This window comes from Parasteatoda tepidariorum, chromosome 10 (genome assembly GCF_982258835.1).
Source record: "Parasteatoda tepidariorum strain Cologne lab strain chromosome 10, Ptep-v5.0, whole genome shotgun sequence".
In the NCBI taxonomy this organism is placed as follows: domain Eukaryota; kingdom Metazoa; phylum Arthropoda; class Arachnida; order Araneae; family Theridiidae; genus Parasteatoda; species Parasteatoda tepidariorum.
The window spans coordinates 7,443,079-7,459,129 of NC_141764.1; the positions used below are offsets into that span (position 1 = coordinate 7,443,079).

The 16,051-nt window shown below is 31.2% G+C and overlaps 2 protein-coding genes across 2 annotated transcripts in view; one reads left to right on the forward strand and one right to left on the reverse strand.

The window, feature by feature from the left end:
• Positions 1 to 1,593: 1,593 nt before the first annotated feature.
• LOC139426287 (uncharacterized) lies at positions 1,594 to 2,211 on the reverse strand. The gene has a single exon (XM_071184488.2). The coding sequence runs from the start codon at positions 2,209 to 2,211 to the stop codon at positions 1,594 to 1,596; it is 618 nt and encodes a 205-aa protein (XP_071040589.2).
• Positions 2,212 to 8,504: 6,293 nt separating this feature from the next.
• LOC107444343 (long-chain fatty acid transport protein 4) overlaps positions 8,505 to 16,051 on the forward strand; it is a 51,620-nt gene continuing 44,073 nt past the window's right edge. Inside the window, exon 1 of the mRNA XM_043054787.3 lies at positions 8,505 to 8,862. Coding sequence (XP_042910721.2) covers positions 8,816 to 8,862 — 47 coding nt within the window. The 5' untranslated portion in view covers positions 8,505 to 8,815. The remainder of the gene's footprint in view (positions 8,863 to 16,051) is intronic.

A 16,051-nucleotide genomic window follows, 5' to 3' on the forward strand; every position in this document is an offset into this window, starting at 1 on the left:
TATACAACAGAAGCTTTTGATATAGTGCTAATTTCTTTAAATTTGTTTCATTTGATGTATTAAAAACCAACTACTACTTAGATATTTCAGCTTAGTAAGCACAGACTAGAAAAAAAAAACGTCTAGTTAATTCTGATTTTTTAATACCAATAAAAATCCATTTCTATTTTGTAAGATAGGAGAAATGCAACGAGTTTCGAGACGTGAAATTAGTCGTCGTTATTACAAACTAATTCATAGTTAAGAAACTCTTGATAAAATTTTTGTTTTATTTGAATAAACAATATTTGAAAACAAATAGCGCTGAAAGCTTTTTTTTTTCAGCATAATCTTCAACTGACAATTTGCATATGAAAAAAATTTTATCGTAATAAATAAACGTTTAACTAACTAAAATAGATTATAGTAATCTCTTTCTACAAATAGCTTATTTTTTAAATTCCTTCACGATGGTAAGTTTGTTCCATGATTTCTTGTGTTTTCTGGGTTGAATTCAAAATCAGAAGTCTACCTAGTCCATTATTTAAATCCACATAGCCGATATCAGGACCTGCGCTAAGGATTTAGGCAGTAAATTTGCCAAATATCAAAAGTATTTCCGCAAGTCTTCGCTGAATGCAAATCTTAAAAAAATTTTATGAATCATTTTTGTCCCATAGAAAACTATTTTACGGTAGTTTATTTCAGGCTTATATTGTTTTGACGGCTATATGAGTTGTATCTACTGAATTTTACAGTAGAAATCCTTTTAGATTAGAAAAAATCCTTTTCACGTAACTTTGAGGATCGAGTTCAATGTATTCTTTTCTTTCCAGTAGAAAAAAAATCAGTCGCCAATACTTCCGCCAAAACACAATTTTATTCGCTAAATTTACGATTCTATGTTATTTGGCAAGGGGGCGAATGCTTCGTGCGGGCCTTGAATATGAATATGTTATTAAATTAAGTAAAACGAGTCTTAATATAAATTAGTAATAAATCTTGTGAAGAAACTAGCAATACTAAGAACTAAGGCCGAGATAGCCTGGTTGGTAGGGCACATGTGTAAGAGTTTGTGGGTTCGCATCATCTTTTCTTCTAATGTGACTGTTAATGTAGTATGTCGGATACAAGAACCGACGGAAATAAATATGAGAGGACTGAAGGAAGTAGAAGATCAAGAAGTTTCATTTGGTAGACGATTTAATAAAAAGCTATTTACGTATATATACAAAATATCTAACTATTATCATTTTTGTTCAGACATGTTATTTCTACCGCTCATCTCTGTTCTATTTTCAATTCAGACTGATGCCACTCAAAATATAAAAACATAAAGCTCTTACCGTAGATGGCGCTGCATTCTCCCCACTTGAGTTTGCGAGGCAAAATCAACAAAAATCTAAACATTCTACTGAAAAATACTAAAAATATCTTAAACAAACAACTATCAATAAATGTTACAAAAAATATTAATTCAAAAAATTCAAGTTAATAAATTCAGAAATAAAGAGATAATAATCAAACACATAGTAATGTTTTCTCAAAAAAGTATCGTTAAATATGTAAAAAAGTCACATGTCCAAAACATAAAGTCAAGTTAAAGTCTCACAGTCAATATGTTCTGGCATTATCGGTGATCTCTAACGGATAGAGTCTTTGAATTAGTCTTAATAGAGTTCCCTTACTTGTTTTCAGTTTAACTAGTCTGACTCGTCCATCTCTTCCAGGGAAGAGCTCAATAACTTTTCCTAACGGCCAGAAAATTCGTTTTCTGTCTTCTCTGCCAATCAAGACGATGTCTAAAATATTTATTTGGTCAAGTCTCTTGGAAATAGATGAACGCAAGAAACCTAAATATTCGGTCCTGAATCTTTCTTTTAGTCTTTCTCTTAATCTTTGAACATATCTGTATCTCTTGTCTAAATTAGTTTTGTCATTTTTGTCTAAGTCGGCTACGTCGTTAGTAGGGAGGTCTTGAAGGAATGAAGATGGTGTTAAAGCTCTCAAATCTGGTTCTTCAGACACATAAGTCAAAGGTCTATTGTTCATGATCGACTCACATTCACAAACAAGAGTTGAGAGTTCTTCATGAGTCAGAGATGACCGTCCCAAGTTTTTTCTTAAGAGATCTTTGAGAATTCCGATTAATCTTTCCCAGAATCCTCCCCACCATGGGGCGGAGGGTGGATTAAATTTCCATTGGATTTGGGAAACTTCAAATTCTTTCATGATTTTGGTCCAATCAAGGCGCTTCAAGGAAGCGTTGAGGCTGTGGGGATTTAATTATCGACTATGTCAACCTTCATCTATCAAAACGTACCTCGTGATGGATTCAAGTTAACATGTCTTATATACTATTGATTTGGTATTTAATATTTGTAGTGGTAGTTACGCCACAAGGCCAGTTAAATTGGTACCATTGTCTGAGTACCGTGTGGATACTCTACCTCTTCTGGCAATAAAACGCCGTAATGCTTGAACAGAAGCGTTTGTGCTAAGAGAAGGTATCAGCTCTAAGTGAACAGTTCTATATACAGCACAGGAGAAAAGGACGATCCAAACCTTCTCATTAGTCTTGGTCATCAAAGGTCCGGCCATATCGACACCGGACACTTCGAATACAGTCGATAATCTAGTTCGATCAGGAGGCAGAGGTGGAAATGGTACTTCAAGATTTTTAACTTTTTGTCTCTTGCAGGTGACACATCCTCTAATAACGGAGCGAACAGTTCTTCTACCTTTTAAAAATCAAAACCTAATTCTTCCGCAGTAGATTTCAAAATATAAGACTTTTGTGAACCCGTATTTAATATAATTCTAGCTTTACGCTGCGCTTTATTTCCCTTAATAATTACTACAAGAGTCTGTAAAAATACTTCTTTAGTTGCATGCACGCGCGAATGTAAGGTGCCCGTCTCTTTTTCTTTGCTTTCATTATTATCTCGTTTTATTTCATCCGATCGATTACATTCTAAGTCAGGACACATGAATTTTAAATGTTTTATTGAGCAAATGGGACATTTAATATTTGATTTACAAGAAAAAGCCAGGTGCCCTTTCAATAAACAAATTTTACATAAACCCTTCCTTTTAATAACAGACTGTTTTTCTTCTAAAGGCATATAAACGCTTTCTTGCAAAAAGCAGTATCGTGGTTTTTAAAACAAAATAGACAAAGAATATCATCGTTTGAATTATGACTAATTAATTCAGCAGCAGACGATTTCCGATCTCTCAAATTCAGACTCGCCGGCGGTGTCAAGTTCCTTCGTTCAAAGGGGGGATGAAATATTTCAGTTCTACTCAATTTTATTTTTTCTTCCGCTTGTACTTCGTTTTTCAAAAAATAAATTATCGCATTATGACTGGATAGTTTTCGTTCGCTTTCTAAACTTTTTCTTTGGCGTTCAAATGAGCGTAACACATTTAATGGTAATGAACTTTCAACAAGGGGATTTTAGGTTTGTCGACTGAATTAAATAGTGAAATTTATCAGCTTTCGTTAAATTAACATTTTCATGAATATTTTTAAATTGGTTCCAAAACGTTAGCCAATCTTACAAGTCTCCGCCGAATTTATATAATTCAACTTCGGGGAGCCGTTGACATAAAGCCTTCGGAGATTTATTGTTCGGTAATTCGCGGTTATTTTCGGAAGTATTAATTTCATTTTCACACGAGTTCTTTTTCAAATTATCTAAAGAACGTTTAGCTTTTAATTGAATTCTCAAAGCTTTTTCTCGGTATTCTTCAACGGAATTATATTCAGTTTCGAATTCTTTTTCATCTTGCAAACTATCTAAATAACTATTATGAGTTAATTCCAAAATGTCTACTTTTTGTTTAAATAAACAAAGATCAGTTTCGATTTCGTCATACTTCACGCTATCGCCAGTTAATAAATTTTCTAGTTTATTGTAGACCTTAGTAAATGAAGCTCTTTGAGAGGTTTTATTTCTTTTTATTATTTCCATTTTTACTATTTTAATATCAAATTCTTAGCTTCTAAAACAATCGATTCTAAGCACATATAAATTACCGTTATGGTATCAAATATTCAAATAAAAATATATATATATTTCAAATCTTCAAAAGTATTCAAATTGTCAAATATTTAATCTTCAAAATGGAAATTAATAAATCTTCGCCTACCTTTCTTAATTTCTTGTTTGTCTTGTTTCAATCAGACCGCCCAAACCGGGGGCGCCATAAATGTCGGATACAAGAACCGACGGAAATAAATATGAGAGGACTGAAGGAAGTAGAAGATCAAGAAGTTTCATTTGGTAGACGATTTAATAAAAAGCTATTTACATATATATACAAAATATCTAACTATTATCATTTTTGTTCAGACATGTTATTTCTACCGCTCATCTCTGTTTGTTCAAAATGTTCCAAAATTAATGCTATGAATTGTATAGTTTTAAAATCTTTAGTTATAGAATGAAGATGTTAAACACCAGTACATTAACCGTTTAGCAAAAATAATTTAAAAGAAGCAGACTCAGAAGTGTTTTAAAAATGAACCAATTCTCTTATCGAAGTAAATCAAAACAAAGAATTGGTTTAATTAAGAAAGTCCGATTAAATTTTCCAATTAAAGGTCTGGTTTCTTAGGACAAGCGCCTTATCTGGTCGTCAGCGGGACGTCAACGTCACGCTGACGCCAACAAAATACTGGTTTGTTAGCTCAAGGCCTGGTTTCTTAGAACTAGCGCCTTATCTGGGCGTCAGCGGAAAGTTGACGTAGATCTGACGCCAAAAAAATATTTTTTTGTTAGCTCAGCGTGAGCAGTCGGTCCAACGCAGACATTATCTCTCATTGCGCATGCGTTAATAACGTAAACAAATATTTATTTAGAATTTGTATTGATTTTGTTATTGTCGACCAGTGTTTTAGAGAACAAATAATGACTTTGTCCAAGAAAAAACACATTATAGCTGAGCTAAATGAAGAGTGCTATGTTTAATGAAGAAGCTATGTTTAATGTCAAAATCAAAATCTTGGCTGATTTCAATGTGCAACAGGATGTTGTCCGCCATTGCTTCTGTGGTTAACGTCACGTTGTAATCCAACTGCAGTTGAGTTGGACGGCAATTGTAGTTCAAGATGAGCGTTCGATGACGTATACTATCAAACTCACAAATGGACCAATCAGAGGTTAACGCTGATTTCCAGCTGACGGCGTCCTGTCCTAAGAAACCAGGCCTTTAAGTTATATTGTTCATTTGTTAAGAATAGAGATGACAATTGGCATGCTTTAAATTACTTGATTTTTTTTTTCAAAAATCGTTTATTTAAGTAACCTTTTTTTTTGAGTCATTGAATTATGTCAAAAATATTTTATAATAATATTTATTAAAAAATATATACCGTAAACCGGGGCGAGTCTACCCATCCAGGGGCGAGTCTACCCATTTTAGTTTTATTTAATTTTCACTACTTAAAATTGCAAATAAAAAAATTTTAACAACGGAGGACTTAGTTCAGACTCTAAGGAAGATGGCGCTGTAGTAGTTTGATCTGTTTTTATTTATTTGGTGTCTTTTTAACCGACCTGTTCAAACGTCTTTTGAGAGATTTGTATTGAAAATCAGCAAACTTTTAGTTGGTGCTCCGTAAGTATATTATTATTATTACTATTTTCACTTTGGTTAAGTGATAAACTTATCTAAGACTAAGATTACATTAATTTTATATGAAAAAAAAAATAATGTAAGTTTTGCTGTTGTAAACAAAAAGCCAGAATTCGCGGGGCGAGTCTACCCATTCGTATTTAGTTTTAATGAAGCATAATAATATAATTTAGAACTTTGTTTATATGAAAATTAAGTCATTTTAAATGAATTTGAATATATTATTTTAATTCTGCATTGATGAATTTATCATTAATAAGAAAATTTATAGGTTAAATATAAATGTAAATATAAAATATGTTTATTTTACCTGTTTTTTCAATTTTTATATTACAAAATTAACTTTTTTTATTTAATGCAAGTTAAATAAATTATTATTTATAAATCATTATTACCTCCCAAAAGAATGGGAAAAGGATTTTTCATGATTCCCAATGTTTGAATTTCGATTTTGTTAATAATCTTTAATTATTATTATTTATTAATTAATTAATTGTAAATTTATATTAATTTTAATTAATTTTTATAAACAATAATCAGAAAAAAATGTTATTTTATAATGTTAATGATTATAAAAGCAAAACTGTGATCAAAATATGATAATCGATCAAATACTCAATTTGTGCTATTTTATAAATAAAAAAATGGAATATATAATAAAGTTATGAATTTTACTTCATAAATATCCTATATAGTAACTAAAATAACAATTTAATAGTAAAATTTGATTATTTACAATGTTAACATTCATTTTAGTAGAATGGGTGGACTCGCCCCATACGAGAGATTTGTCAGCAGTTCTATAAAAATATACAGTAACGGCGTAACTGTTAATATTTTCTAAAATCGATTTCACAGCTTTAAAGAGGGATAAATAGCGATTCCGAAACACCTATTAAAAGCCTTTTTTCTTTAATATTTACAAAAGTTTGACCACTTGAAAGTTGACAAACTGAAAAAATGGGTAGACTCGCCCCGGTTTACGGTATTTTACTTTGCCATTATTACGTTTTTGATTTTGATTGTTTTCTAAATTAAGAGAGTTTAAAACTAAAAGAGTTGTTTCCTTATTATAACGTAATTTTATGAGTATTTAAATCGGTTTCTCGACTTATTAACAGTTTTGCAAGCGGCAGCGAACAGAAGACTTACCCCTCTAGTTAATACACATATTTTAAAGTAGTGCATTTAAGAAGAAAAAAAAGTGGTCCTCATTGATATTAAAGTTTTTAAATACTGAGAGAGAAATGTATATAAATCATTGCTCCAAATAGACTTAAAATGAATTTTAAAAGAAAGAGGCTAAATGGGGATGAAATTGGGGTGAAATTTAAACAATAATTTTCCTTCAACTGAATGTAAAATAATTTGATTATTTAATAATCAATATTTCATGTAACTAGTAACTGACGCTCAACAGCCCTGACGATGGATTCGCAATAATTGCTGTTTCTTGGCATAAAACAGTTGGAATTATTGAACTAAAAATACAGGGTGTCCCAAAACCACAGCATTAACTCTGCACAGCTAGATTCCTCGTTGGAAGTACATAAAAACTGCCCAAAGAAGTGTTCCTGTACGATCCATAGTTTACGGAAAACAAAGTATGGCGTCACTGTCGGTGCAAGAAAAAAACATTTTATTGGACCATTCCACGGCGTGCTCAAGCCTGCCACGACATGCACGGCGGACACTTTGAACATCTGCTTTAAATTGTGCATAGTATACTGCTGTTGATATGTTCAATAAAGGGTTTTTTCTTGCACCGGCAGTGACATCATACTTTGTTTTTCGTATTTTTCTCGTTAACTATGGATCGTACAGGAACGCTTCTTTGGGCAGTTTTTATGTACTCCCAACGAGGATGCGGTCGTTTTGGGACACCCTGTATATGTGCTGTAAAGAACACTTGTGCCTCCATGTCCAAATTTTACCCTTATGATACCATTAAGATAAGTGAACATAAATCAATTTTCTAAACAATAATTTTTTGAAATAACATTTAAAAGTATAATTCTATGACAAATTTGTTGAGTTCACAACCGTAATTTAATATTTTTGCTTGCCAAACGGAAGGATGCATTTTAAATACAATTCTTGCCTGAAGTTTTAAATCATTTAACGAATATCTTGAACCATGATTCATAATAGTATATTAATATAATTTGAAACCAAAAAATAATGATAGGAAAATGGTTAATAAGATACCGATTTAAATCACTTAACCTTAAAAGGTAATATAGAATTACGTTATTCTAATAATAAAAGCAATCCTCCTAAATTCTTAATTTAAAAACAAACAAAATCGAAAACGTAATAATAACAGTACAGATAATTTTAACATTTAAATTAAGGAAACAAAAATATTTATAGGAAAACAATAACTTTATGATTTATGTCAATTTTATGCTGATGACAACCAAACCAATATGAAAATTAATGTGGGAGAACTTAATCCTGACATGTGATTTTCCGGCCAATGAAAATGTATTGACAACAATGGAAAACACCATCATTAGATTTTTATATATAGTAAGATAAATATTCATCCACACCGCTGATTTTCAATAAAAAGCCATATTCATTTTACTTTTGTATTTTTAATATAAAACTGAATTCTGCAATTAAATTTTGAATTTAATAGATATACTACAATTTTCCCCTTAGGAAAAAAAATCATAAGATTGGGTTTTCTGGAAATGGAGAACAGCCCAGTGTTCAAAAAACTCCCGGGTTCCTAAAGGGTAAAGCTAACTTAACCCCCAAAAGACGCCTCAAAAAAATATCGAGAAAGGATTTACTAACAAAACAGATGACGAAATGTAGCGTCATCGACCGACAAGCACAGTTTTTTTCCTTACTGCTCACGTGACCTTCAATTCAATACGCAGATCAAAGTTCATGATTTCTCAGCAGCACTTTCTCCTCATAATTTGTTCTTCATCTTTCAGCGCGTGTTTGAGAGTTTCTGCTCGGAAAATCGTTGGGGATATATTTAAAAATAAAACCGCTTATCTCTCTGGTCAAGTGAGACGAATATTATCTGATTAATATCAAATTCAAATAAAAAATATTTTTCCGGCAATTTTAATTTTTATTCACCGTGGCTCTTCAAATTCTTCTATTATGTCTCCTACTAATTATCCTGCTATTTGTGACTTTAGTTGTCTTTACTTACGTTTTCTCTACAGAAATGCCCAGTCTAAGGATGATACGTAGGACTTTTACCAGAGATATTAAGTAAGTTGTACTAGATTTTTTTTTTCTTTCTAAAAATATCTCATGTATTGATTTTCTCAATTTAGAGTCTGCGAATGAAATTCTTTTTCTATGAAATCGTTTGGGAATTATAGAGTGAGAAAATATCGTCAGGTTTAATTAGAATACTGTTTTTGCTTCAATTAATGTTCTTTTAAATGAGTGACTTAATTATCATCTGACTTATACTTAATTAGTAAATAATTTTCTTCTTTTATTTTTAATTTTTATCTACCATTACTCATAAAATTATTCTGTTATGTAATTCCTCGATTTGTCAGTTATTATTTTGTCGTTGTTTGCGTATTTTCTTCAGAAATGACATGTCTGTGTACGAACGTAGTAGTACTTTTACTTGACACATTAAGTAAGTTTGATAAAATATTTTCTGTATAATTAAAATTGTTTTAAATTACACAGCGGCTGCTCGTGACATTTCGTGTGAAAAAGATCGAAAGAGATAAAAACAGATTCTATTTTTTTCCCTTTCTATATATTCGACAATATTTTACGGATAGAGTTAGAATTTTACGGTTTCTATGACGGATTTTATCAATTTTATATTAAAAAATTATTTTTTCGTCAATTTCAATATTTATTCACTATAGTACTTCAAATATTTCTATTTTGTCTTCAAATTCTCCTATTTTGTTCATTTTATTGCTATTGTACTTTTCAAAAATGTTGATTTATTACACTACGTATACTTTAACGTTTCTCTTTTTATTTTCTTTTGTTCATATTTAGTTTATGTTTTAATGTCAGTTTTTAATTACGATAAAAAAAATTTTTTTAAAAAAACTTTGACAATTTTAGAAAATTGATTTAGTAGTTTCTCAAAATCATAATTGGCCTGTCCCTTAGTCTAAAAAACTGAAATCAGTCCAAATTTTTATATATTGTCAATTTTTTCCGAAACTTACATATTTAAAATTGATGTAATTTTTGAAATAGCATATCTATGTCGTATAGGCTCGATTTATGTCTCCGACTTGTTGAAATTCTCCAGCTTATTCAAGTAATTTTCAATACTCTTCTACTAAAATTTTATTGCAAATTGCCTGAAATAAATCAAGCTCATTGAGTCTTGGAATTCGCCCAATCGTATGTGTTCTTGTTGCAGTACACCTAATTAGAAAAAAATTTACTTATTAACCTGCATTATTGCATAATGACTGTCCATTTTCGACCAGTCGGACTTTTAAATTAGCCTACACTCTAAAATTTATAATTTAAAAGTGTATTACTTCAAATAACTAATTTTTTCGAATGGAAGTTTTGATTGCGAACTTCCATGTTTGTAAGTCGTATTATTATTTACGCATCTTGTTTTACTCTGAATCTATTAAATTGATAAAAGACTTCCGTATTTGCGTGCATCATGATTACGAAACACAATTGCTCATTGTGTAGAATGATAAAGAAAATCTAACTCTTGATTTGAATTATATTTGCGTCAATTTTCTGAGTGTAATTATGTAATTAACTACGTTATTTAAAGTGCTAAGTTGAAGTTATTGTAAAAATAAAAAAGCTCGTTTGTAGCATAACTGATGTTCAGTCAGCGATTTAAAGCTTCTTTTTTTCTTCTAGTATTTTTTTTTTTTTTGTATTGTTGGCATTAGCGACTTTTTTTCTTAATTCTAAAGTTCGTCAAAATCTATAAAATGAAAAGTTCAATAATTTCAATCAGGACGTTGAGGAGCGACTTTCGAGAATTTTTCAAATTCTAATTTTTCAATTACTTTAATGACAACATCAGATCTGTTTGCTAGCCTTACAGTTCCATTCAATTGAATCAAGTCGGAGTTACAAACTGTACTCTTCTGTTGGTTACAAATTGCACGTTTCTTAATAATTGAGCGTTCCTTTAATAATTAATTTTCTAACCAGGGGTCTGTTTAGAAAAAATTTGGGTCCGCTAACGGACCCTTCACAAAATATCTTTTCATAAAAACGGACCCTTCACAAAATATTTTAACTTAAAAACGGACCCTTCACAAAATAATTTATCTTTTAATCGGACCCTTCACAAAATGATTTTTCTTTTAATCGGACCCTTCACAAATTTGTTTATCTTCATTATTATTTTGTTTTTCGAATAAACCCTTTCCAGGGCAGAAAACAAGAAAGATGGATGTAAACTAATTAAATTTTGTCTTCGACAGACGATTCTTCCATTATTCGTCCGAAATTAATATTCTGAGTTCAGCAGTATAGGCTTAATACCAAATATTTGTATGTTGCATCTCTAATTTAGAAGCAGCAATTGTTGTTTATTTTTTAAAATTTAATTTTTTTAATTATAATTGTACAGTGTTGAGCATAATCTTGTATGTCTTTACAATTTGAAAGCTCCTTGAAAAAGGTTTTTTTTTTGCAATAACGGACCCTATTTGCACAAATTCATAAAAGCGGACCTTAATTGAAAGAATGTGAGTATTTTTTTCACAATTTCACGAAAAACGGACCTTTCACAAAATGTCTGGACAGACCCCTGCTAACTGATTTTCGTTATCCCAATAAAAAAAAAAATAATTTAAAAAACATAATAATAAAAAAGAACTTTTTTATGGTTTTGTACGAAAAAGTAAGAAATCAAACATTGAGTGTAACTTATGAGAATCAAGTTGATATAGTCTCAGATAATTTTCTGGATATTATTTACATAAATTTATCTTAAAATGTGTTGCCAGATTTTCTCATAAAATTTTTGAAGAAAGCAGTGGAAAGGTCCATGGTTTTCGAATAACAATAATAGCAAATAAACCTCCGACTTTTCATCTGCTTTCATGCTGGCAATACATTTTAAGATAAAATTTATATAAAATGAACGTAATATCTTGAAAATTGAGATTATATCAACAATATTCTTAAAAGTTAAACTCAATATTTTATTTCTTACTTTTTCGTGCAAAACCATAGAATTTTTTTTTTTTTTAATTTTTAAAATTATTTCATTTAATAGACTTTTTTCAGGTTCTGACAGTAAAGCGCGATATGCAGGTCATCTGTATTTGTATCGCATATTACTTTAGAGAAAAGCTTTATTAAATCTGCTTGTCTACTCGAATATTAACAGAGTAGATAGAAATTAAACATTGAGATTTTTTAGTATTGGAATAGCAATCAAATTATCAGTTAAATTAATAGTATTACTTAAGTTACATTACCATAAATATGATATTGTAACGATTAATACTTTCTTAGAATATGACGAAAATTGAAATTGACAATAGCTCAGAATTGCTGGCAAACTCTCGGGGAGATCCGGAGATAAATTTGTTCGAACATTTCAGCAGCTGACTGAACAGTTCTAATCAATTAATATGCGAAACATGCATAAAACTGAAAAAATTATACCGACTTTTTCTTGAGTAGCATTTGAGTATGATGAGTCTCAAAGAGAGAGTCTAAACTAAATTACAAATTGAAAATATTATTACCGTTGTTGAACAGCCGATCACTTTTTGTGTTTACGACTACTAATGTTCAACGCCGTAGCCTTGTAATTTTGAACTCAAACAAAAAGACAAGGAAAATCTTGGATCAAATATTGGGAGAAATTTGCCCTCTTAGTAAAGGACTTTTTGATGAAACTAACCACATTTGCATTACATTGAGAGGAAAACCTCGAAGCCCTTCCACGGTTATTCTAACGGCAAAGGAATTCTAACCCATGATCCATCTACCACTAAGGATATTTTACGTGAGCATTGTAGTCAATACGAGCCGGGTGCGGAATTCGTATCGACTAGTCATCATTGGGATTTGAACCCGGTTCACCACATTGGAAGGCGAGCGTTCTATCCCCTGAGTCATCACGGCTCAATTAATTTCAATTTTATTATATTTTATAACCATCGTTGAACTGCCGAACCCAGTTTTTGGGTTGACGACTACTACTGTTCAACTCCGTATATAGCCTTGTAATTTTGAACCTAAACAAAAGGACAAGAGAATTCTTGAATCAAGTATTGGGAGAAATTTGCCCTCTGGGTGAAGGAATTTTTGATGTAACCAACCATCATTTGCGTTACATGGAGAGGAAAGCCACGAAAACCTCCCACGGTTAGCCAGACTCTAACCCATGATCCGTCTACCACTGAGCATATTTTATGTCTGCGCTGTGGTCAGTACGAGCCAGGTGCTGAATTCGTATTGACTAGTCATCATTGGGATTCGAAATCATCAGTTCACCACATTGGAAGGCGAGTGTTCCCTGAGCCACCACGGCTCAATTGAAAATATGAAAAACATTTGTAATAGTAAATTTGCACAGTATTGCGAGCAGGTATTTCATTCAGCAAATTCTATATAACCGATTGTAAGAAGTCATCTATTTTAATGCAAGTTAATATTAAATGATGTAACTATGTTTGCTAAGCAGCAAATATAGTTACATTATATAATTATTTCGTTAAATCAATTTTTTTTCTTCTTTTTTTTGTGTGTGTGTAGGAAACCCTTATAACTTCGAAACTATCAGTCCGATCGTCTCTGTGTTGGTCTCATTCAACTCAGCGGGAAATCTTACATCGACAGTAAATCCTTAATTACTTGTTTAACCGCTTCCCGTAGCAATTTTTTAGAATAAAAATGGCAAGAGATCAACATATTTTTTTTATTTTATTAATGAATACAAGGAACTAAGGCTCCTACAAGAAACTAAAACAAAACATAATACACAAGTTCTAAGTTGAAATTTTAATTTTTTTTATGCCTACAAAATATTTAATTTACCATCCGTTTACTATTCCAAATGATCTTGGGCAAATGATAAAAGTTAAATATGAGTCTTTTTATAGGTTCACATCTTCATCATCTGAAAAATCATCTGCATTACTTTCGCTCGTCACCACCATTCTTTTTTTTTTACTCTTTTTTTTTTCTGTGCAAATTCATCAACCATCGTATATACAATCGCACAAAACACGCCTGCTGTCCCACAAATAACAAAACTCCTGAGCAAATATTGGAAAACTTCCAATCACAGCAGATAATTATTATTTTTTGTTTTGCTTCCGGCTGAATAAAAACGCGATTAAACAAAACGTATTGTCGAATTCCGCTATTCCCAAGTTTATTCGGGATGCAAAATATTTGCAATGTACACATACCCGAGCTAACTTGGGATTATAAGGGAAGTGGTTAAAAGAAATTTATTTCTTCCCTTCGAATCATCCTCATTTTCCTCAAAAAACGTACAGAGAAGAGTAGGACAGCTTTCAGGTATCATATATAATAACATAAACATCTTCCCTTTTTAAAGAAATGCCTTTCCGAAAAACTTTCTTTTTGCTAAAATTACTGAACTAATTCAGACATCTTTGGACTAACTGAACACCTATTTGGACATCTAATTTGAGTTGTAAAGTAAATGGCAACACTTTTACATCAGTTGTAATTTTTTTTTTATACTTAGATACCAGGATACCCAGAGACAACTCATAATTTTTTTCTTTGAATAATAATTTCATTTTATTTTATTTTATGAACAGTCGTTGAACAGCCAACCCAATTTTTTGGGTTTACGACTGCTAACGTTCAACGCCGCCATAGCCTTGTAATTTTGAACCCAATCCAGAAGACAAGGGAACTCCTAGATCAAGTATTGGGAGAGATTTTGCCTTGGTGAAGGACTTTTTGATGGAACTAACCCGCATTTGCGTTACACGGAGTGGAAAACCACGAAAGGCTTCCACTAACCCATGAGCAGTCTACCACTGAGGATATTTCACTTCAACCACAGTTTTCATCATAATTGTTCAGCTTAAATTATGACGTTGGTACTCTTTTTGTGCAACAAATCAGTTTGTTTTTAAATTTTGTGAAAATGGATAACTTAACTTTTTTCACTCTAAATTTATAATCTAAAACTAAAGAAAGTTTATTCAAAAGGTTGCGATGAGTGGACCTTGGCAAAACAGTAACTGTCACGATTGAAGATAATTCAAAAAGTGTATTATTGTTGGGATTTTTTTTTTCATTATCATAATAATCACTAAATAAGCATGACCTTAAAGAGCTTATTCAATTCATATGAAATATTCTGCGTGGAAAAGTAAAATGCGATTGAAAGTGTAACCTTCGTTGTGCAGTTACGGTTATAACTTACACAAAGGAAACATGAACAAAACAAAAGATGGAAGAAATTTTGATGGTAAAACTTTATCGTGATCTAAAAAATGTAACCTTAAATACTTTTTATTCGAATGATCAAATTTTCACGTACTAAAAATAAAACGTTTACATTCGTATTTGAATATACACATTTGAATATACAGTGTTCTCCCAAAGCATGGTATAATTTCTTTTAAATAAAGACCTTGCAATTAAAACCATTTTCCTGGTACTGTGTAATACATTTTTCAAATAAATTATATCAATACATTACTAAATTCATAGTTAGTATTCCCAAAAGAAAGAGATAAAATACACATTTAAACATACGGGGTTCTACCAAAGCTTAGTATAATTTCTTTTGAATAAAGACCTTGTAAACAAAAAAACCTTTTCCTGGTACGTCAACGAATAATTGTTGAAATTCGAAGAACCAGATCATTTTTTTCAATCAGTCTATCAATCATCATTTCCTGGTTTTTGAAGGAAATATGGAATTTGAACTCACTCACATACAGTCTTTTATAATGTTTGACAACACTTCAAAACGCTATTATTTTCAAGATGAGTTGATTGTGTCCTCACATGATTTGAAGGGTACAGAATAATCATATTTAAAATTTGTTTACTACGTTACTCAATCTTTTTGTTTGAAGATGATTTAAATCAAGGCATCGAGTGTTCAATATTTTTTGCAGTCTTGTTTTTATTAATTCCAACAGAACATTTAAAAAAATTTGGTTCTATGTTTTCTAAGAAAATATTTATTTGGTCATAAAATAAACAATCTGTAGTGTCTATCACTACAAAAATACAATTCCAATTCACTAGGTTATAAGACCTGTTAACTCGATTCAATGGTGGGGTAGCTTTTCATAGACGAAGGTTGACATTGTCGATAACAACTAACAACACATAGGTGACCCGAACGTGATGTGAACGCGATTACCTTGGCAGAAACACCCACTGCGATTTGAACTAGCCTACTTCGATGGATCATTCACTCATTGAACTGTTGACTTGCTATTTGGGACGGCGACATTGACCT

Excerpts from the sequence above, each read along its gene's own strand:
- LOC139426287 (XM_071184488.2), bottom strand. The coding sequence starts at position 2,211 with ATGAAAGAATTTGAAGTTTCCCAAATCCAATGGAAATTTAATCCACCC.